The 23,608-nt window shown below is 44.3% G+C and overlaps 1 protein-coding gene across 1 annotated transcript in view; it reads left to right on the top strand.

The window, feature by feature from the left end:
• Positions 1–23,608, top strand: part of LOC124805166 (cytochrome P450 6l1-like) — a 169,149-nt gene that overhangs the window by 72,834 nt on the left and 72,707 nt on the right. Inside the window, exons 4-5 of the mRNA XM_047265648.1 lie at positions 1,058–1,395; positions 11,050–11,328. Coding sequence (XP_047121604.1) covers positions 1,058–1,395; positions 11,050–11,328 — 617 coding nt within the window. The remainder of the gene's footprint in view (positions 1–1,057; positions 1,396–11,049; positions 11,329–23,608) is intronic.

The following is a 23,608-nucleotide window of genomic DNA, read 5'->3' as shown; positions in this document are numbered from 1 at the left end:
TCCTAAAGCCGAACAACAGAGCGATACAAAAATTGGGCATGGGACGGTAGTAAGGATCGAACTTGAGTCGAAGGCTGGGCAGTCTCGTGCGCTATCATCATGCTGTGAGAACAACGAATTGTATCTGATGGGTGTTTGAATTTGCGCATTCAACAGCATAATTGGCTAACTATTAACTCAGAAACGGCGCAAGATATCGAATTTTTATCTTATCAATTATTTCTCAGCACAACCTACCATACAACATGCTTAAAAGACTGTTTCTGACCGCCCAATAAAAAGGATTTCCCTCCTAGGAGTCAGCAGGCGCATTTTCTCTGGTGTTTCGGAAGATAACTGCAATGAGTGGCTAGAGTCAGCCCAACCAACTACTGCTCATCCTGTCTTTCATTTTGTTTGTAAAGCGATAAAACCCAACGCTTTCCTTTGACACTGGGCGTCAGCCCAATGTCGTAGGAAAGCGTTGGTTTGTACCCCTTTACAAACAAAATGATTTTTAAAGCAGAATTTTACAAGCCCATTCGATATAGCGATTCGAAAGTAACGCTGTATTAGTTTTGTCGGTAAGGCAAAGCAGCGACAGCACTGCCATGATTTGCGCTCACTGCCACTGTCATGGATCAGCGCTGCTCAGTCGCTGTTGGAGTAGCTGGGCTCCTGATTATTCTTCGTGTTTTACTGGCCTGTTAGTAGATATCTATAAAATAAATATCGCACTAGACTAATCTGGGAGCGCTCTTTCGAGCATGCACATGAAATTCAGCATTAAAAATCGTTTTATTTGTAACTGGAAACAAACCGACGCTTTCTACCTGGTGAACTGTATTTGGTTGGGCAGACTTTACTACCACTGCAAGAATGAGACTGCAAAGATCTGCTGAAACATCAGTGAAAATTCGCCTGACAACTCTTAGGAGTTGTATCAGGTGTATATCAAAATGAAGAGGACCTAAAATAGAACCTTGTAGTTCACCCATGTCTGATTATTGTCAACTTACAATATCCTGCAGTCCAGGCTTTTCTCGGTAACATCGAGCGACATTGTGGCTCTTTCAAGGCCGGCCCTGCTTGTGCGCGATCCCGACCTGGTTCGGCAGCTGCTGGTCAAGGACTTCGCTGACTTCCCTGACCGCCACACGGAGGCGCGGCCTGAGGACTCGATGGGCTGCCTCAACATGTTCGGCGCGCGTGCTGCGCTCTGGCGGCGGCTGCGCTCGGCCACGTCGCCCGCTTTCACGGGAGCGCGCATGCGCGGGATGTTGCCGCAGGTGGACCGGTGCGCATGTGCGATGGTACAGCGCCTCCTGGAGACGGGAGCCGGCGGGACGCAGCCCGTCAAGGTTCGGGACGTCGCCAGCAGATGCATCACTGACATACTCACCAGCTGCTTGTTTGGTTCGTAGCTCCTACCAACAGACAATCCATCTGTTGTACATGATGGCCAGAAAGTCCCTACACACCAGGACTAAGTGCATGAAACGGTATAAGATGGTAAGATATGTAAGATTTTAAACTCACATCCTGATCATTGATACGCCAACACTGCTTCTCACGTGATTGCCGCGTAAGTGCCACGTGTATGCCCGGATAAGAGAATAAAGTCCGTCGTTTAGCAGTTCATTGTTGTTTGGTGACAAACAGTGGCAGAAACCAGCGAGTTGACTTTGGAGGAGAGCTTAGCGATAAGTGTCTGGGTCCATGAGAGGAAGCATAACGACGGAAATGTGACACACGTGATGGATACGTAACGTGGACAGTTTAGTAAGGGAAGCGTGCAAGAGATAAGTCCCAGCAGACGCGGTATTCATCTGTGTCCTCAGTGGCTCAGATGGATAGAGCGTCTACCATGTAAGCAGGAGATCCCGGGCTCGAGTCCCGGTCGGGGCACACATTTTCAGCTGTCCCCATAGAGGTATATTAATAACACCCGTCGGCAGCTGAGGGTTTCAATTAATTATCATTTATTCTAGAGAAGCTGAACGGTCATCAATGGTATCTGCTCTTTCGAGAACAGTTACTATCTTCATATATATATATATATATATATATATATATATATATATATATATATATATATATAGTTAAAGGCTACCCAGCCATTGACCTGAACTCTTACGGGAATCGTCACCTTAGTGTGCGCTAGTAATGAGTGGATGGGCAAATATCTATTAGGTACATCACGTATGGAGACTGGGGACATCACGTATGTAGACTGTGGACAGTTGGAAATGTGGGTCTCACAGGAAGCGTGCAAGGGATAAGTCCCAGCAGTCGCGCTGTTCATCTGTGTCCTCGGTGGCTCAGATGGAAAGAGCGTTTGCCATCTATGCAGGAGATCCGGGGTTTGAGTCCTGGTCGGGGCACACATTTTCAGCTCTTCCCATCGAGGTATATCAACAACACTTGTCGGCAGGTGAGGGTTTCAACTAATTATCATTTAGTTTAGTAAGGAATTACCAGGTCGTCAGAATTTGACCCCTTGAACGAAGATGCTTTTCACCTGGTAAGGGGCTTAGATGACCCCCTCTCTGATCGTCCATCAGCCCAAAGAGAAACATGTATTGAAGTTACAGCGTCAGTAACGTCAATGTCATCACACTGAAGGACTATTAAACCACCGACAGGAAGCATGCAGAGTATTGATGGAGGCCTTAGCCACCATTCCAGCTCTCATCCGCATTCTTTTCCTCGATGAATGTGCTATTAATTGGTTTCTGCGGGATAGGGTAAGGTTGGTAAAGTTCCACGTTCTGGCATTGGCGGTCTAATCGATCCCAATTGACTACCATGTTATCGTCTGCCAGTGGCGTCATCGGATGCGGTCTGGAGGGGTATGTGTGGTCAGAACATAGCTCTGCCGGTCTTTGTTGGGTTTCTTGACGTTGGAACCGCTACTGATCGGTAGACTATATCCTCACTTGGCCTCACGAGGCTGAGTCAAGCCCATTCCAGTCCTTCCACCAAGGAAACATTGCTGGTAGTACTGGGAATCGAAACCAGATCCCTTGCATGGCAGTCAGCCACACTAACCAATTAGTTTCAGGGGTGGAATACATGAGCAGGTAACACCTACATTTTTACCAAGAACCTGACAACAAAGGGTCAATAAAATTCTTCTGGGTCTGAGGCCGCATTCTCATCTGTAAAATTCCGACGTTTCGGCTACTGATGCAAGGCGCCTTCCTCATGCTGTGTTGCTAGCAACACACCCTGAAGAAGGCGCCTTGCAACAGTCGCCGAAACGTCGGAATTTTACAGATGACAATGCGGTCTCAAACCCAGAAGAATTTTATTGGCTGTGAGAACGGCCGCAGAAGCTTACATTTGCACTGAAAACAATCCTCCACATCCGGAATGAGATTTTCACTCTGCAGCGGAGTGTGCGCTGATATGAAACTTCCTGGCAGATTAAAACTGTGTGCCGACCGGGGCGTGAGTCGTGCTTGGGTAGCTCAGTTGGTAGAGCACTTGCCCGCTAACGGCAAAGGTCCCGAGTCAGAGTCTCGGTCCGACACACAGTTTTAATCTGCCAAGAAGTTTCAATCCTCCACATATTCTACTTTGGGTGGGGGTGACTGAAGAACGCATGTTTAATATTTACTTCACTTTGAGGGGTCCGTGACCTCACCTCGCACTTGCTGTTCATTGTCTCCTGAATGGACTGTTCCCTAGTTGGTGGATAGCAGCGCTGGTCTCCTTATCCTTAGTTGCCTCAAAGTCTGGACCTTACGACACCAGTGCCCAGTGGTGGATCGTCAAATCATATGTCAGGAAGAAGCAGTATGTGGACACTGATGCTCTGCAGGCAAGTATGCTTGAAGCCTTCCAAAATGTACACAGTAGCTCCTATAGTGGATAAGTAGGAGAGTATGGTGGCATATTAAGCTGTATAGGGGTGACGATGGTGCAGATCAGGACATTTTGGACAAATAACTGTTTCACTGAACTTACAATGAAGTAATTGCACATAAAGGGACTTTCTGACCATCCTGTACCTCCAGGGTACTATAAAAAATGGCCACAGTGTTTCAATTATCACCTCGAAAAAAACAAGCTGTGACCCTGAAACTTTGTGACAATGTTAATCCTTTTCCACATAATCGCTCTTCAATTTATTCTGGAAACGACTGCCATGGAGCGGTTTCTTACTTGGAAGAAAAAGGAAGGAGTCAGTTGGTACCGTGTCAAGAGAATAGGGGGATGAGACAAAATCTGATAATCGAAAGAAGCAGCATCTGTGTGTCTGTGTCATGTGTAGAATGAGGTGAAGCATTTTCATAGAGCCGAAACATCCCTTTGGACAGTTTCCGGCAACGCTACGATTGGACAGCCCCCGTAATCTAGTCAGGAGATTTCGGTAGTGGGCTGCTGTGACTGTTTGCCCTTTAAGAGCATAGTCTGTTAACAACACACCGTGGCAATCCATAGCTCCTCCTTGATATTTCGATTTTTTTCTTTTTTTGTCAGTGTACATGTTTCCGCTGTTTGCTTTGGTCCTACGTCTCGGGGTCATACGTAGTTATAGAGTAGGTACTCTTCCACGAAGACTAGGCCGTTAAAGAATCAACTGGGTTATCTGACGCAGACGCAGCTGCTGCATCTGTCCGGTGCGCTTTGAACGTGGGCAGGAGCAGTCACAGAACCCAGCAGGCGATGAACCTTATTATGTTCAAAATGTCGTGTAAGATGTTGAAAAGCCCGCCCGGTTCGCCGTGCTGTCTAACGCACTGCTTTCCGGGTGGGAAAGCGTGCCGGTCCCCGGCACGAATCCGGCCGGCGGATTAGTATCGAGGTCCAGTGTGCCGGCCAGTCTGTGAATGGTTTTTAAGGCGGTTTTCCATCTGCGTCGGCGAATGGGGGCTGGTTCCCCTTATTCCGCCTCAGTTACACTATGTCGGCGATTGCTGCGCAAACACTTTCTCCACGTACGCGTGCACCATAATTACTACCCTGGGTTCAGCATGGGGAGGCGGTGGGGTGAGTGGAGTGCTGTAGCTTGTTGTGGGGTTGTGAACCACGGAGGGCTACGGCGGGGACGAAGCCTCTCCGTCGTTTCTGGGTCCCCAGTTCCATACAATACAATACAAGACGTTGAAAAAAATTTCCGGACTGATTTTCATTTTTTCTACTATCTCCTTGATTGTTGTTCATCAGACTTCGAGCACCAGGACCGCCACTCCATTTGAAATTCCTTATTCTTCACAGAGAGATGGCTTGACGCTTCATTCTTCTTCTTGCAGACTTGTCACACGACACTGAAAACGTCTGTGCCATGTAACAACAGTGTCATATGATGACACATTGTTGCTGTAAGTAGTGTAACTACAGCGTCTCCAGCTCACTTCGTTTACATTGTATACTCTGACCCACTGTGTTTACATCATGTGACCCAGGTCATTGGGCTTTTGATGACGTCATAAGGCGCATCTCCCTTATATATGGCGTCACAATGATATCACAAGCCACACCCATTTATTGATGATGTCATCAAGAGACGAGCGTGGAAAGTCTGAAAAATCAGCACTAAATTTTAAAAAATAAAGATGGTGGTGGGCAGTCAATTTAAACGAAAACAAACAAACACCAAATGGGGTCTAGTACCTTAGTCACATTAAAATGAAAGTGTGAGTTGCAATGTAGCCCCATCTCACCTGTGCTCAAAAGCATACAGACGAACTGAATTATTTATTAAAAATACGTCACAGACTTAAAATAAGTGTGTTTCCTGATCAGCGTAGTATTTTAGCTAACAGAAAATTTCTCCATTTACAAGCCTGGTCAGGCTACTTTTATGACATAGATCTATCAGGCCAAACTTGTAATGCAAACTGTTAATTTAGTATGTTGTTTGTAATTATTTATATGTGGAAATAGCATTGGGGTACTTCACAGTTCACAATCATGTTTTAGGCATTAAACTGAAGAATATGTGTGTACATGGAAAAAACATCGCTCTTTTCTATTTTCCTGATTTATTGTTGCACTCATTTTACACTTGGAAAGAACATTGTGACACTTGCCATCACCGCAGATGTGAAAATAATTAATTTGAGGCTCTGTTTTATTTTAAACTAAATGTGTTACTAAGATCGAACTGTGAACACTGCCACTTGTTGGTGATGATAAGCTTGAAGCAACAGTTGATCGTATTTTAAATTTTTGAAGTTTACTGGAACAGTATTTAAAGGAAAACTCATATCCAACAACTGTATATTACTACACTGAAGCGGCAAAGAAATTGGTAAAGACGTATTCAAATACAGAGATATGTAAGCCGGCCGCTGTGGCCGAGCGTTTCTAGGCGCTTCAGTCCGGAACCGCTCTGCTGCTACAGTCGCAGGTTCGAATCCTGCCTCGGGCATGGATGTGTGTGATGTCCTTAGGTTAGGTTTAAGTAGTTCTAAGTCCTAGGGGACTGATGACCTCAGGTGTTAAGTCCGATAGTGCTTGCAGCCCAGCCACAGAGATATGTAAACGGGTAGAATACGGCGCTGCGGTCGGCAACGCCTATATAAGTGTCTGGCGCAGTTGTTAGATAGGTTACTGCTACTACAATGGCAGCTTATCAAGATTTGAGTGAGTTTGAACGTGGTGTTATAGTCGGCGCTCGATCGATGGGACACAGCATCTCCGAGGTAGCGATGAAATGGGGATATTGCCGTTCGACATAGCTGCGGCCGAAAAAAGAGCCTGCAAGAGCGAGATCAACGATGACTGAAGACAATCGTGTAGTGTGACAGAAGTGCAACCCTACCGCAAATTGCTGCAGATTTCGATACTGGGCCATCAACAAGTGTCAGCGTGTGAACCATTCAACGAAACATCATCGATATGGGCTTTCGGAGCCGAAGGCCTACTTGTGTACCTTTGATGACTGCACGATACAGCTTTACGCCCCGCCTGGGCCCATCAACACCGACACTGGACTGTTAATGACTGGGAACTCGTTGCCTTGTCGGACGAGTCTCGCTTCAAATTGTTTCGCGCGGATGGACGTGTACGAGTATGGAAACAACCCCATGAATCCATGGCCCCTGCATGTCAGAAGGGGACTGTTCAAGCTGGTGGAGGCTCTGTAATGGTGTGGGACGTGTGCAGTTGTAGTGAAGTGGGACCCCTGATTGGTCTAGATACGTTTCTGACAGGTGACACGTAAGCATCCTGTCTGATCACCTGCGTCCATTCATGTCCGTTGCTCATTCACACGGACAATGCACACACCACACGTCCTGAAATGTTACAGAGTGGCGCCAGGAACACTCTTCCGAATTTAAGCACTTCCTCTGGCCACCTAACTCCCCAGACATGGATGTTATTGAGTATAGCTGGGATGCCTTGCAACGTGCTGTTCAGAAGAGATCTCCACCCCCTCGTACTCTTACGGATTTATGGACAGCTCTGCAGAATTCATGGTATCAGTTCCCTCCATCACTACTTCAGACATTAGTCGAGTTCATGCAACGAGTGTTGCGGCACTTCTGCGTCCTTACGGGGGCCCTACACTATGTTAGGCAGGTGTATAAGTTTCCTTGGACTTTCCGTGTAAAATGCTACTAACAAAATAGCCATCACCGAGGTAAAGAAAGGACTAGGCAAAGAAAAAATTAAAAATATTATATAGACATACCCAAGGCATAACGTTATCGTGACTGAATGAGGCACGCAGCAACTGCCAGGACTGCAACCGAGGTTTATCATGGCCGGTGCTGATAAGGAAAATTGGTCACGTGCGTATGGACGTATACAATGAGAGGCAACATGGGACAGAATCATAAAATGTGGTAGGGAAGCTCGGGTAGCATCTTTACGAGTAATTTTACAAATGAAATGTAGAAGAACCTAAGGTACAATAGTAATTTTATTATCTAAACAAGACCGGTAAGGAGGGGGGGGGGGGGGGGGGGGGAGTGGCGGCAACCGTGCCTAGTGTAAAGCAGTTTATTAAAAGCAGAAGTAACAGATTCACAAATAAATTTTTATCATACAACTGAAACGGCCTTTTTCATCATGACAAGATTGGGGTAACTGCAGCATGCACAGAGGTATTTAAGCAATTATTCTCGATACACGCTTGGAATGGGAAGAAATCCTACTGTGTGGTACCACGGTAGGTATCCTCTGCACAATGGTTTCCAGGCTATGTAAGTAGATGCAGGCAAAATTCTGAGTGCCACTAGTATGATGTGTTTGAAATGCTGAGGAGTGGGTGCTCAGCGGTGCTTGACGGCAAACACTAATGTGACAAAGCTTTATGGGATAGCGATATGCTCATCTACAGATGGTGGTAGTGTCGCGCACACAAGGTATAAAAGGACAGCGCATTGACGGAGCCATCATTTGTACTCAGGTGATTCATGAAAAAACGTTTCCGACACGGTTACCGTCACACGACGGTAATTAACAGACTTTAAACACAGAATGTTAGTTGCCGCTAGAAGTGTGGGATATTTCATTTCGGAAATCGAATTCCGAGACCCACAGTGTCTAGAGTGTACGGAGGATGCCAACTTTCAGGCATTACCTCTCACCGTGGACAACGCAGGGGCCGGCGGCCTTCATTTAACCGCCTAGAGCAGCGGCGTTTGCGTGGGGTTGTATGATATAAACGCAGAAATCAATTAGGGACGTACGACGAACGTATCCATTAGAGGAATGCGGCGAAATCTGCCGTTAATGGGCTATGGCAAAAGCCGACGGAAAAAAGTGCCTTTGCTAACAGTACGACATCATCTGCAGAGCCTCTCCTGGCCTCGTCACCATATCGGTTGGACACTAGGCGACTTGTACGAGGTAATCCCAAAAGTAAGGTCTCCTATGTTTTATAAATACATAGACCTGTTTATTTCTACAGTGGTTTACATCAATTTACAACTTGAACATTTAGCTATTTTTCGATACAATCACCATTCCTGTCGATGAATTTTTGTTGACGCTGTGGCAGTTTTTGTATGCCCATGTCATACCATCTCCCCGCCATGCTGTTCAGAAAGTTATGAACCTCTTCTTTCACCTCGCCGTCGGAGCTGAATCGCTGGGACCACAATTAAAGCTGACAGGTACTGTGAGACTCTGAAAAAACTCAAATGGGCAATTCCGAACCGGAGGGGGGGGGGGGGGGGGGGAATGTTGAGCAAGGGCGTACACATTCTCCATGACAACACTTGCCCACACATTGCTCGACAAACTGTTGCTCTCCTGCAACAGTTTAAGGGCAACATAATCACCCACCCATCGTATAGTCCTGACTTGGCGCTCAGGGACTATCACCTATTCCCTAGGTTAAAAGAAAATTTGGCCACCGAGCATGGTGGCACACTGGACTCGCATTCGGGAGGACGACGGTTCAATCCCGCGTTCGGCGATCCTGATTTGGGTTTTCCGTGATTTCCCTAAATCACTCCAGGCAAATGCCGGGATGGTTGCTTTGAAAGGGCACGGCCGACTTCCTTCCCCGTCCTTCCCTAATCCGATGAGACCGATAACCTCGCTGTTTGGTCTCTTCCCCCAAACAATCCAAATCCAATATTTGACCGGAAAGCGATTCAGCTCCGACAACGAGGTGAAAGAAGAGGTTCGTAACTTACTGAACAGCATGGCGGCGAGCTGGTATGACATGGGCATACAAAAATTGCCATAGCGTCTACAAAAATGCATCGACAGAAATGGTGATTATGTCGAAAAATAGCTAAATGTTCAAGCTGTAAACTGATGTAAACCATTGTAGAAATAAAGAGGTCTATGTACTTATAAAAAAATAGGAGACCTTACTTTTGATATTACCCTCGTAAGCCGTGGCTTGGTTACACGAGACGCGATTTCAGTTGGTAAGAGCTGATGGTAGGGTTCGAGTGTGGTGCAGACCCCACGAAGTCATGGATTATAGTTGTCAATGAGGCACTATGCAAGCTGGTGGTGGCTCCATAATGGTGTGGTCTGTTTTACGTGTAATCGACTGGGTCCACAGGTCCAACCGAAGCCATCGTTGACTGTAAATGGTTGTGTTCGGCTACTTGAAGCCATTCATGAATTTCATATTCCCAAACAGCGATATAATTTTTTAAGGCACCGGGCCACAGTTGTTGGCTATTGGTTTGTAGAACATTCTGGACAATTTGAGCGAAAGGGCAGGCCACCCGACATGGATCCCATCGAAGTTTTATGGTACATAATCGAGACGAATTAGATTAGGAAATGAGACGCTTAAAGTAGTAAAGGAGTTTTGCTATTTGGGGAGCAAAGTAACTGATGATGGTCGAAGTAGAGAGGATATAAAATGTAGGCTAGCAATGGCAAGGAAAGCGTTTCTGAAGAAGAGAAATTTGTTAACATCGAGTATAGATTTAAGTGTCAGGAAGTCATTTCTGAAAGTATTTGTATGGAGTGTAGCCATGTATGGAAGTGAAACATGGACGATAAATAGTTTATACAAGAAGAGAATAGAAGCTTTCGAAATGTGGTGCTACAAGAGAATGCTGAAGATTAGATGGGTGTATCACATAATTAATGAGGAGGTATTGAATATAACTGGAGAGAAGAGAAATTTGTGGCACAACTTGACTAGAAGACCGATTGGTAGGACACGTTCTGAGGCATCAATGGATCACCAATTTAGTATTGGAGGGCAGCGTGGAGGGTAAAAATCGTAGAGGGAGATCAAGAGATGAATACACTAAACAGATTCAGAAGGATGTAGGTTGTTGTAAGTACTGGGAGATAAAGAACCTTGCACAGGATAGAGTAACATGGAGAGCTGAATCAAACCAGTCTCTGGACTGAAGACAACAACAACAACAACAACAACAATCGAGACGTGAGTTCGTGCACAAATCCTGCACCGGCAACGCTTTCGGCTGTAGAGGCAGTATGGCTCAATATTTCTGCAGGGAACTTCTAACGATTTGTTGGGGCCATGCCACGTCGAGTTGCTGTACTGCGCTGGGCAAATGGCGGTCCGACACGTTATTAAGAGGTATTCCACGACTTTTGTCCTCTGTTAGTGTAGTGTTGAGGTGTCAGGTGCTTCACTGACGGGGTTTGCGCGGTGTGCAGGTGTGGAGGGCGGCGCGCTGTCGGGGGAGAGCCAGGGCTGGAACGACGCGGTGCGAGGCGTGTTTGGGTTCTCGCCGCGGCGCGCGCTGGAGGTGCTGTCGGTGTTCGTGGCTCCGCAGCTGCGCCCGCTGCGGCTGTTCGCGCCGAGATTCTTCGGCGCCGTCCCCGAGAGTTTCTACCGGCACGCCTTCGCGGAGCTCTCCGAGCATCGGCGATCGGCGGCGGACACCGGCAAGCCGGCGCACGTGTTAGACATGCTGATGGCGTTCGCTCGCAGAGGTGAGGCGCGGCGCTCTCCTTGTGTCTCCACACTTGACCCACTCTGCTACACAGAATGCGAGGTCGAGGTCGGCAGTTCGGAGTGGCAACGGCAACTTCTTCCTCTCATAATGTTTAGGCTTTATGCGCACGTGCAATTGAGTGAGTGAGTGAGAGAGAGAGAGAGAGAGAGAGAGAGAGAGAGAGAGAGAGATGCTGACAATTGCAATATTCAAGTAACTTCGTGTCTAGGTAAGCAAGACCATAAACGTAAGTTTTGCCTGTTACTCGTCCCCATTTTTATTCCACTTTTCATTCTCTATTATGAGGAGCAGACCGAGCTGTTCGAGATCCGGTCCAGTTCTTATTAGCCTATAACCCCAGCAAGCTGGGTCTGGGGCGGAGGAAATCCCAAATGGGAATCTTTGGGAGGGGACTTAGAGTCATGGGATTCACCTGATATCTGCTGCCAATATGAGTAACTTAGATTCTCTCGGTAGCTTAAATCACTTACTAAAGGCAAGGAGGCCTCTGGTCGAGTTGAGTTTACAACCTTTAGATTTGGGGATTTGTGTAACTGAAATTTAGTGGATTATTTTTAGTGTTGACGTGGATTACTTAACACTTTTCATGATTTAGAGCCAATTGAAACTTTTTACACCAGACAGATCTTGAATACGACACTTCGTAATGATGTGGAACGTGTCAGGTTAATAAAAGGTGTCTATACAAGATATTACATCACAAAAAATATTACACGACACTTAATATTTTTAATTTTTTTTCTAAATAATTTTGCAATTAGTTTTGATCATTTGATGATTTTACAAGACTGTAAATGCTAGCATCGTCTGCAAATAATCTAAGAGGGCTTCTCAGATTGGTTCAAATGGCTCTGAGCACTATGGGACTTAACATCTGAGGTCATCAGTCCCCTAGAACTTAGAACTACTTAAACCTAACTAACCTAAGGACATCACACACATCCATGCCCGAGGCAGGATTCGAACCTGCCACCGTAGCGGTCGCGCGGTTCCAGACTGCAGCGCCTAGAACCGCTCTGCCACCTCGGCCGGCGCTTCTCAGATTGTCTCCTATGTCGTTTATGTAGATTAGGAACAACAGAGGGCCTATAATATTTCCTTAGGGAATGCCAGATATGACTTCTGTTTTACTCAATGAATTTCCGTCAGTCTTACGAACTATAACCTTTCTGTCAGGAATTCACAAATCCAGTCGCACAACTGTGCCGATGTTCAACAGCCACACAATTTAATTAGAAGCAGCTTGGGAAGAACGACAAAGCCTTCTGTAAATCTAGAAATATGGTTTCAATTTGAGATCCCCTATCGATAGCACTCATTACTTCGTAAGGATAAAGAGTTAGTTGCATTGCACAAGAACGATATTTTCTGAATCCATGTTGGCTGTTTGTCAATAAATCGTTTTCTTCGAGGTAATTCAAAACGTTCGAACACAGTATATGTTACAAAATCCTACTGCAAATAGACGCTAGTGATATGGGTCTGTAATTCAGCGGATTACTCCTTTTGCTTTCTTGGGTATTGGTGTGATTTGTGCAGGTTAATCTCAGGTACTATTGATATGATTTTCACCAATACCTACGAGGACGGTTTGTGCATGTCTCTACCTATTGTAAACAAGCCATCCACCCATACATACTTAATACTACCTGTGAGAGGCTGGGGCGGGTTCTTAGTGATAAATAAAAGCAGATATTTGACTTCCGTTAAGGAAAGCTGAAATTAAAGGCAGCTACTGAAGTTTCGTAAACACGTCTTCACCAGAGAATATACTAATTCCGTATCCGATTTATGCTTATACATCGTGATTCAGCTAAGCTGTCCGCCTTAGATGTTCCCCGACCCGTTTGAGGCATAGCAATTCTGCTTTCATCCAGATGAATTGCGAGACAGCCCATACTAGACGACGCATAGTCTCTTTTTGTAACTATATTAATTACAATGATGTCGGTATCAACATTGCATTCCAAATGGAATTACAGTGGAGACTCGATTAACCAGAATAATTGTTAATGTCAGTCTTTCCGATAATCGAAAATCTGGATAGATGAATGTTTGAAGAAAAGCGATTTTTTAAAGTTCACCCTCGGAAGATGACCTCGGTCGATCGTGTGTAATCTTTTAGGTACGTTGTCACATGGTTATTTCACAATGTTACATTTTCGTATGTACATACATATTTTCCTAAAATTACTAAAATATTACAACGTTAATTATGAAATACGTAACAAAAGCCGCATAAGACAGTCCTGGAGTTTAATTTTGTTTAATATATCTGGTAATAGTCATTACACTCGAACACTTCTTTCTCTTCGTTGCTGCTACATCATGAATTCGTTATAATTCGATAAAATCACACTGTTTGTTTTTTGAACAATTTGAAAGCTGTTTCCAGGGCTTGAAATGCCTCCCCAAGAGATGCTCCTGCATCATTTTCTGCTTCTAATTTTTTTCTCTTTCATCTTCTTGAATTTCCTGCTGTTCGTTTGCCTGCAATATGTTTACAGCATTTCGTCATCCGACATGATCGGAAAACCTTGATCACCACTGCCGCAACTTTGCCACTCTTTAAGCGATGCCACCACCATTCTCTAGCGTTTTCACGTTTTTAAGCACAGATGCGACGCGACCCATTGTCAGAGGCGTAGCGTTTGGCAACTGTCTAACTCAGACAGTAATGAAACGGCGCGGGCGGCCAGTGCCAGTGCGACATGTCGGCGCACGCACGGAGTAGACGACAAAAATAATTCCTCGCAGTTGACAAATTGGATAATCGCGAATCTGTATAACCGAGATCCGGATATTCGAGTCTTCACTGTGTAGTAATTTCTGCTGCTGGTAATTTGGTTCTACCAAGGGAAACAACCACATCGCACCGTCCCCCCCTCCCCCCCTCACATTTAGCGGTAAAGAGGCCCAGCGGATAGCCCGTCAAAAACTGAACGCAGATCAAACATGAAAACAGAAAGAAGGTGTACTGAACTGTGAAAAAAGAAGGAAAATAGAAACAGTGAATGGTCCAAGCTCAACGTTCCCAACCTGGAGCGAATCTGAAAGTCTCAAAAATGAGATTGACAGGAAGTCAAAATGGCTAAGCAGGCATGGATAGAGCACAAATGTAAGGATGTAGAGGCTTATCTCACTAGGCGTAAGATAGATACTGCCTACAGGAAAATTAAAGAGGCCTTTGGAGAAAAGAGAACCACTTGTATGAATATCAAGAGCTCAGATGGAAACCCAGTTCTAAGTAAAGAAGTGAAAGCAGAAAGGTGGAAGGAGTATATAGAGGGTCTATATAAGGGCGAGGTACTTGATGGCAATATTATGGAAATGGAAGAGGATGTAGATGAAGATGAAATGGGAGATATGATACTGAGTGAAGACTTTGACAGAGCACTGAAAGACCTGAGTCGAGACAAGGCCCCGGGAGTAGAAAACATTCCATTAGAACTACTGGCAGCCTTGGGAGAGCCAGTCCTGACAAAACTCTACCATCTGGTGAGCAAGATGTATGAGACAGGCGAAATACCCTCAGACTTCAAGAAGAATATAATAATTCCAATCCCAAAGAAAGCAGGTGTTGACAGATGTGAAAATTATCGAACTATCAACTTAAAAGTCACAGCTGCAAAATACTAACACGAATTCTTTACAGACGAATGGAAAAACTGGTAGAAGCCGACCTCGGGGAAGATCCGTTTGGATTCCGTAGAAATATTGGAACACGTGAGGCAATACTGACCCTACGACTTATCTTAGAAGCTACATTAAGAAAAGGTAAACCCACGTTTCTAGCATTTGTAGACTTAGAGAAAGCTTTTGACAATGTTGACTGGAATACTCTCTTTCAAATTGTAAAGGTGGCAGGTGTAAAATACAGGAAGCGAAAGGCTATTTACAATTTGTACAGAAACCAGATGGCAGTTATAAGAGTCGAGGGACATGAAAGGGAAGCAGTGGTTGGCAAGGGAGTGAGACAGGGTTGTAGCCTCTCCCCGATGTTATTCAATCTGTATATTGAGCAACCAATAAAGGAAACAAAAGAAAAATTCGGAGTAGGTATTAAAATCCATGGAGAGCAATAAAAACTTTAAGGTTCGCCGATGACATTGTAATTCTGTCAGAGACAGCAAAGGACTTGGAAGAGCACTTGAACGGAATGGACAGTGTCTTGAAAGGAGGATATAAGATGAACATTAACAAAAGCAAAACGAGAGTAATGGAATGTAGTCGAGTTAACTCGAGGGAAGCTGAGGGAATTAGATTAGGGAATGAGACCCTTAAAGTAGTAAATGAGTTTTGCTATTTGGGGAGCAAAATAACCGATGATGGTTGAAATAGAGAGCATATAATATGTAGACTGGCAATGGCAAGGAAACATCGAGTGTAGATTTAAGTGTCAGGAAGTCGTTTCTGAGAGTATTTGTATGGAGTGTAGCCGTGTATGGAAGGGAAACATGGACGATAAATAGTTCGGACAAAAAGAGAATAGAAGCTTTCGAAATGTGGTGCTTCAGAAGAATGCTGAAGATTAGATGGGCAGATCACATAACTAATGAGGAGGTATTGAATAGAATTGGGGAGAAGAGGAGTTTGTGGCACAACTTGACTAGAAGAATGGATCGGTTGGTAGAACATATTCTGAGGCATCAAGGGATCACCAATTTAGTATTGCAGGGCAGCGCGGAGGGTAAACATCGTAGAGGGAGACCAACAGATGAATACACTAAACAGATTCAGAAGGGTGTAGGTTGCAGTACATACTGGGAGATGAAGCAGCTTGCACAGGATAGAGTAGCATGGAGAGCTACATCAAACCAGTCTCACGACTGAAGACCACAACAATAACATCGTGGTGTAACGTCCATTTGCAACAGCGAGGTGTAAGGAAGAGACCTCCAGACGTACGTATTTCTGCTTGTTCTACACAAGTACCACGTGTTACGGTGTGTTGGAAGTTTTGGCTTTTGAATTCCTTTGTGTAACATAGTTCACATATGTTTATTTCTTGTTTTCATTTCTTTGAGAGATCTGTGAGGCATCTCGCCTGCTCTCACAATTCATCACATTTACTTACGAAGGTAATATGGTATCCTCTCACCATGTGACTCATATTCTATAACCAATTTGAACATGGATTTCCTGCTTTGCAGTCCAACACCGTGACCACATAACCGCGATTCGATCGATGTTGCATATCTTGAGTTTGGACCATTCCCTGTTACATTTTGCTTCTTTTCTTCACGGTTCAGCGCAACTCCTTCCTGTTTTCATACTTGAACTGTGTTCCGTCTTTGATGAGCTGTCCACTAGGCCACTCTACCACTAAATCTGACGGGGTGCGATGGGGATTTTCCCCTTGTATGAGAGATGAATTTTATGCCGTTTCACTTTTAAAAATATGATTAGTGTTTCGTTATAATTATATCAGGAACTGAGGATGTATCTGCTTGGATTAAGGAATCGATAGTGTCGTGTGTGGAAGTTCGTGATTTGATACCAAAATAAGGAAATACAACTGGTCGGATGAGAAGGAAAAAGTTTTGTGCTACCGCTACCGGTGTAAAAGTGGCACGATGTAAATGTAGCTTTCATGCCGTTTGTGTCATTCACGTGAGCCGAGTGATGGTTAGTTTGAAATGATAAATGCCTGTTACAAACAGAAAAATTAGATATATGCTTCTCTACGGAAATTCAGAATGAATGCACAGAAAAAAATGTATAACGATAGAACGATGTCGAACAAGAACGACTATTCGGTAAATGTGCAAAACATTGTTCTTGTAAGTGCAATAGAATACTACGCAGTGTGTAAGAAGTAAGTCTGCAGTTAGCGAAGCGAACGAAACACTTGTTTTGGCAGCTGTTGCTCGTACATCTACATCTACATCCATACTCCGCAAGCCACCTGACGGTGTGTGGCGGAGGGTACCTTGAGTACCTCTATCGGTTCTCCCTTCTATTCCAGTCTCGTATTGTTCGTGGAGAGAAGGATTGTCGGTATGCCTCTGTGTGAGCTCTAATCTCTCTGATTTTATCCTCATGGTCTCTTCGCGAGATATACGTAGGAGGGAGCAATATACTGCTCGACTCCTCGCTGAAGGTATGTTCTCGAAACTTCACCAAAAGCCCGTACCGAGCTACTGAGCGTCTCTCCTGCAGAGTCTTCCACTGGAGTTTATCTATCATCTCCGTAACGCTTTCGCGATTACTAAATGATCCTGTAACGAAGCGCGCTGCTCTCCGTTGGATCCTCTCTCTCTCTCTCTTCTATCAACCCTATCTGGTACGGATTCCACACTGCTGAGCAGTATTCAAGCAGTAGGGGAACAAGTGTACTGTAACCTACTTCCTTTGTTTTCGTAGCTGCAGGTTTGCTCCAGAGAAATAGAGGGTGCCTCTGCAATGAGCCAGCTCAGGGTTTTTCTCATTTTTCCCGCTAGCAGCTTCCATCCGTATCAGGTGTTCTTCACCAGCATATTAAGCTGTTGGATTTCAGAAGACTCGAGGAATTCTGTAGCTCGGTTCTGATGCAAAATCAGGACAATAGGTTCTTTCTTCGAACAGTCTCGTTATCGATGAAGCTATCTTGACAAATCATGGAAGACTGAAAGTTAGAAATATGGATTTTTGGGCCGGTGAGAATCAGCATTGGCTGAATAAAGTTGAACATCAGAGGCAGTGGAGTGTGAAGTTCTATTGCGGGGTTATTGAAGTATCCGTGATTGGTCCTTACTTCACTGAAGAAACGTTTACAGGTAAAAGATAGGGGCATTGTAGATGTGCTTCCGTTTCTCCTATGGGGGGAAATACTACTTGAAATAAGTAGATGTTTGTTTGTATGCCCCCCCCCCCCCCACCCCATGAATCATAGACCTTGCCGTTCGTGGGGCGGCTTGCGTGCGGCAACGATACAGATACCCATACCACAAGTGCAACCACAGCTGAGGGTTACCTGTTGAGAGGCCAGACAAACATGTTGCCCCAGAAGGAGGTCAGCAGCCTTTCCTTTAGTTGCTCGGGCAGCGGTCTGGGACTGATCTGGCATTTTAACATCAACCAAAATGGTCTTGCTGTGCTGGTACTGCGAACGGCTGAAAGCAAGGGGAAACTACAGTCATAATAATGCAGAAGTAAAATACTTCCCCTTTCTGATCTCCGAGCTGGGACTACCCATGAGGATATACTTACATGGATAACCATATAAGTATATAGTTCTGGCAATACCGACCATGACATTCTTCTTCTGTGAGGATGCACACACATTCCCCGAACTCTTACGAAACTTGATAAGAATGTCTTCCACGAGTAATGAGTGTGATGGGGTGGGACACTACGAATGTAGTGTGTGGACATACAAAGTGAGAATGTGGGTCTCGCGGTAGGCGTGCACGAGATATCACTGCAGTCGCGTTCTTCTCTGTGCCCTCGGTGGCTCAAAGGGATAGAACGTCTGCCATGCAAGCAGGAGATCCCGGGTTCGAGTCCCGGTCAGGGCACACATTTTCACCTGTCCCCGTTGATATATATCAACCGCCAGCAGCTGAGGGTATTAATATATGATTCTAATTTCGACTGACTCACTCATTCTGGAATTTGGATCCGTTAATCTGGCAAGTGGGTTAGAAAATTAAAAAAAGGAAATGGTTAAGTTGATGTTGAATATAGTGGGAATTAGTGAAGTTCGTGGCAGGAAGAACAGGACTTCTGGTCAGCAGTATACAGGGCTATAAATACAAAGTCAATTATGGGTAATGCAGGACTAGGTTTAATAATTAAAAAGAAAATAGGAATGCGGGTAAACTACTATGAACAGCATAGTGAACGCATTATCGTAGCCACGACAGACACGAAGCCCACACACAACACAGTAGTATTAGTTTATACGCCAAAAAGCTCTGCAGATGACGAAGAAACTGAAGAAATGAATGATGAGCTAAAAGAAATTATTCAGATAGTTAAGGAGACGAAAATTTATTTGTGACGATCGACTGGAATCCATAGCAGGAAAAGAAAGAGAAAAAAAGTAGTAGGTGAATACGGACTGGGGGAAACGAATGAAAGAAGCAGCCACCTGGTAGAATTTTGCACATATAATAATTTAATCATCGCTAACATTTGTTTTAAGAATCATGAAAGAAGAATGTATACGTTTAAGAGACGTGGAGACACCGAAAGGTTTCAGATTCATTATATAATGGTTAGACAGAGATTTAAGAACCAGATTTAAAATTATAAGAAGTTTCCAGCGGCGGATTGTAGTCACTACAGTTTATTGATAGAATGAAGGCTTCATTGGATTTATAATTATACAGAAGTAACACTACTTCGAGAAAGGTTTACCAGCCACATGTTTTTTTTTTAACTGTAGATTAAAAAATCAAGAAATTGCAAAAATGTAAGAAAGTAAGGAGATGGGATATGGATAGGTTGAAAGAACGATAGGTTCTTGAGAGTTTCAGAGGGAGCGTTAGGCAATAATTGACTAGAATAGGGAAAAGGAATATAGTAGACGACGAATGGGTAGCCTTGAGAGAAGAAAGAGCGACAGCAGCAGAGGATCAAAGAGGTAAAAAGACATGACTCAGTAGAAATACTGTGATATTACGGGAGGTAATTAATTTTTTGATGAAAGGAGAAAATACAAAATAAAAATACAGGAAATGAAGCAGGCGAAAGGGAATACATCGTCTAATAATGAGACTGACAGAATGTCAAAATGGCTACGAAGGAATGGCTACAGGACAAATGTAAGGATTTAGAAGCATATTTCACCAGAGAAAAAATAGATACCACCTACAGGAAAATTGAGCCCTTTGGAAAAAGAGAAGCAGGTGCATGAACATCAAGAACTCAATTGGGAAACGAATACTAAACTAAGAAGCGAAAGCTGAAACATGGAAAGAGTATATAGAGGCTCTAACCAAAGGAATTTGATGACAATGTGATAGAGAGGGAAGAGGATGAAGATGAGATGGGAGATATGACACTGCAATAAGTAATTGACAGAACACTGAAAGACCCAAGTCGGAACAAGGCCCCTAGAGTAGGTGACATTCAGTCAGAACTACTGATAGCATAGGAAGAGCCGGCAACGACAAAACTCTTCCACCTGGTGAGCATGTTGTATGACACAGGCGACGTATCCTCAGACTTTAAGAGGAATGTAATAATTCCAATTCCAATGAAAGCAGGTACTGACAGGTGTCAATGTTACCGAACTATCAGTTATAAGTCACGGTTGCAAAATTCTAATACGAATTCTTTACAGAAGAATGGAAAAACTGGAAGAAACCGATGAGTTTCGATTCCGGAGAAATGTAGGAACAAGCGATTAATTACTGACCATAAAATTTCTCTTAGAAGATTAAGGAACGGCAAATCTCCATTTATAGTATTTGTAGAATTAGAGGAAGCTTTTTTGGCCGGCCGCGGTGGCCGTGCGGTTCTAGGCGCTTCAGTCCGGAACCGCGAGACTGCTACGGTCGCAGGTTCGAATCCTGCCTCGGGCATGGATGTGTGTGATGTCCTTAGGCTAGTTAGGTTTAAGTAGTTCTAAGTTCTAGGGGACTGATGACCTCAGATGTTAAGTCCCATAGTGCTCAGAGCCATTTGAACCAGAGGAAGCTTTTGACAATGTTGATTGGAATATTCTCTTTGGAATTATGAGGGTATCATGGATAGCAGGGAGAAAAATTCGAAGACAAGAAAGGGTATCCGGCCGTGGTGGCCGAGCAGTTCTAGGCGCTGCAGTCTGGAACCACGCGACCGCTACGGTCGCAGGTTCGAATCCTGCTTCGGGCATGGATGTGTGCGATGTCCTTAGGTTGGTTACGTTTAAGTAGTTCTAAGTTCTAGGGGACTGATGACCTCAGAAGTTAAGTCCCATAGTGCTCAGTGCCATTTGAACCATTTTTGAACAAGAAAGGGTAATAGTGTATGAAGCAGGGCTGTAAGTTTCCCCCTGTAGTAGTCAATCCCTACATTTAGCAAACAATAAAGGAAACAAACAAAAAAGTTGGAGAAGGAATTAATGTTCAGGAAGAAGAAATAAAAACTTAGATATGCCGATAGCATTGTAATTCTGCCAGAGACTGCAAAGGTCTTGGAAGAGCAGTTGAACGGAATGGACACTGTTCTGAGACGAGGATATAAGATGAATATCAACAAAAGCAAAACAGAGGTGATGGAATGTAGTATTTGTAGAATTAAACTACGTGATGCTAAGAGAGTTAGATCAGGAAACTAGGCACTAAGAGTAGTAGTGAGTTTTGTTATTTGGGCAGCAAAATAAATGATTAAGGTCCAAGCAGAAGGATGTAGTATGTAGACTGACAATGGCAAGTAAAGCGTTTGTGAAGAAGACAAATTTGTTGACATCGAATACAGATTTAAGTTTTACGAAATCGAAATTCTGAAGATTTTTGTGTAGTGTGCAGCCGTGTATGGAAGTGAAACATCGTCTATAAACAGTTTAGCCAAGAAGAGGATAGAAGCTTTTGAATTGTGGTGTGGTGTTACAGGAGAATGCTGAAGATTATATGGGTAGTTGCGTAACTAGTGAGGAGGTACTGACAAGGGGAACTCCCCATCGCAACCCCCTCTGATTTAGTGGTAAGAGGGCCCAGTGGATAGTCGTCAAAAACTGATCACAGATCAAACATAAAAACAGGAAGAAGGTGTACTGAACTGCGAAAAAAAAGGCCAAATAGAAACAGTGAACGGTCCAAAAATAAGAAGTGCAATACAGAGCAGCCTGACATCGCAGTGGCGTCTTGAGCGATCACCGTGTTGGACTGCCAAGTGGGCGAGCAGTGTTCAAAACTCCCTCGTGCCCTTTATTTATTTTTCACATTATGAACTGTCCGTCCGGTCATTGAAATGTATGTTGTGTTTCTGTAGTCTTGGCAGTTGTCATACTATACATTGATTATAGAATATGAGTCATGTGGTAAGAATACGTTACCGTCGCAAGTAAATGTGATGAACAGTAAGAGTAGGCGAGGTACCACATAGATATCTCACAGAAATGAAAACAAAAATAAAAGGGATTTGAACTATGCTACAACAAAGGAATTTAAGAGTCAAGACTTCTAAAGCGAAACGCAACTTCGAAACCGTTAAAAAAGTTTTGACACAGCACAGAGAAATTGTATGATCGTGATTTCCTTGGGAGTGATCATTCGTACGAACACCTATATCGGACAAGGAGGTATATCTCACTTACCAGTCGTACAAATTAGGTGCGTCGATAGGCGATTCCTATTATATAAAATACTAATGCCCTGTATGACACACCAGACGTGTTTTCCGGTTCACTTGTCGCCTTGTCAGCAAACGTTTGCGGTTTCCATTCGAAAGCCACGTTCTCTCGGCTGCTAATAGGGTAGTTGTGCAGAATTAACTGTCATAGGTGACTCGCTGTTACAAACGGACTTTACACAACGAGTCAGACACAAATTTGAATAAAGCGAATAGCGAAAAAAAAAAGAAAAAAAGGGCACGAGGGAGGTTTGAATACGGCTCGCCCACTTGGCAGTCCAACACTGTAACGACTTAACCACGACGCCAGCGCTCTTCTCAGCTGCTATATATTGCACTTCTTCTTCTTGGATCATTCGCTGTTTCTATTTCGCTTTTTTTCACAGTTCAGTACGGCTTCTTCCTGTTTTCGTGCTTGATCTGTGTTCCGTTTTTGACGGGGTATCCACTGGGCCCTCTTACACCCTAAATCTGAGGGGTGAGGGGATGCGATGGGAGCTCCCCTTGCATTGTGAGCAGAACTGAGGAGACACGAAGTTTGTGGCAAAACTTGACTAAAATAATGGAGGGAAATGTGTGTGTGTGTGGGGGGGGGGGGGGGGGGAGGGGGGAGGGGGATGGGGGATGGGGGAATAATAATTATAGAGGGAGACCAAGAGGCAAATACAGTAAGTAGGTTCAAATGGATGTAAGTTGCAGTACTTATTCGGAGATGAACAGAGTAGCTTGGAGAGTTGCGTCAAACCAAACGCCTATATGACGCCAATGGACTTCTTCCTCTAGGTAAACTCGAAGACGAAGTCTGTGCACAATTCACAGCGAATCAAGCTGATTTAAAAACATTGCATTTGCAATGACATCGAAGGAAACTCATTAGTCTGTCCAGGAATTCTTGCACCAGCGACTGCAAACGAGTATTGCAGTATTTTGAACATCTAATGACATACTGGGGGGACGGAGGGGGGCGGACACCATGCAATATAGTATATCTTATT

The sequence above is a fragment of the Schistocerca piceifrons genome, chromosome 7 (genome assembly GCF_021461385.2).
Source record: "Schistocerca piceifrons isolate TAMUIC-IGC-003096 chromosome 7, iqSchPice1.1, whole genome shotgun sequence".
Taxonomy (NCBI): domain Eukaryota; kingdom Metazoa; phylum Arthropoda; class Insecta; order Orthoptera; family Acrididae; genus Schistocerca; species Schistocerca piceifrons.
Note: the sequence above shows the minus strand (reverse complement) of the source record. Positions and strands in the feature narration are given on the sequence as shown.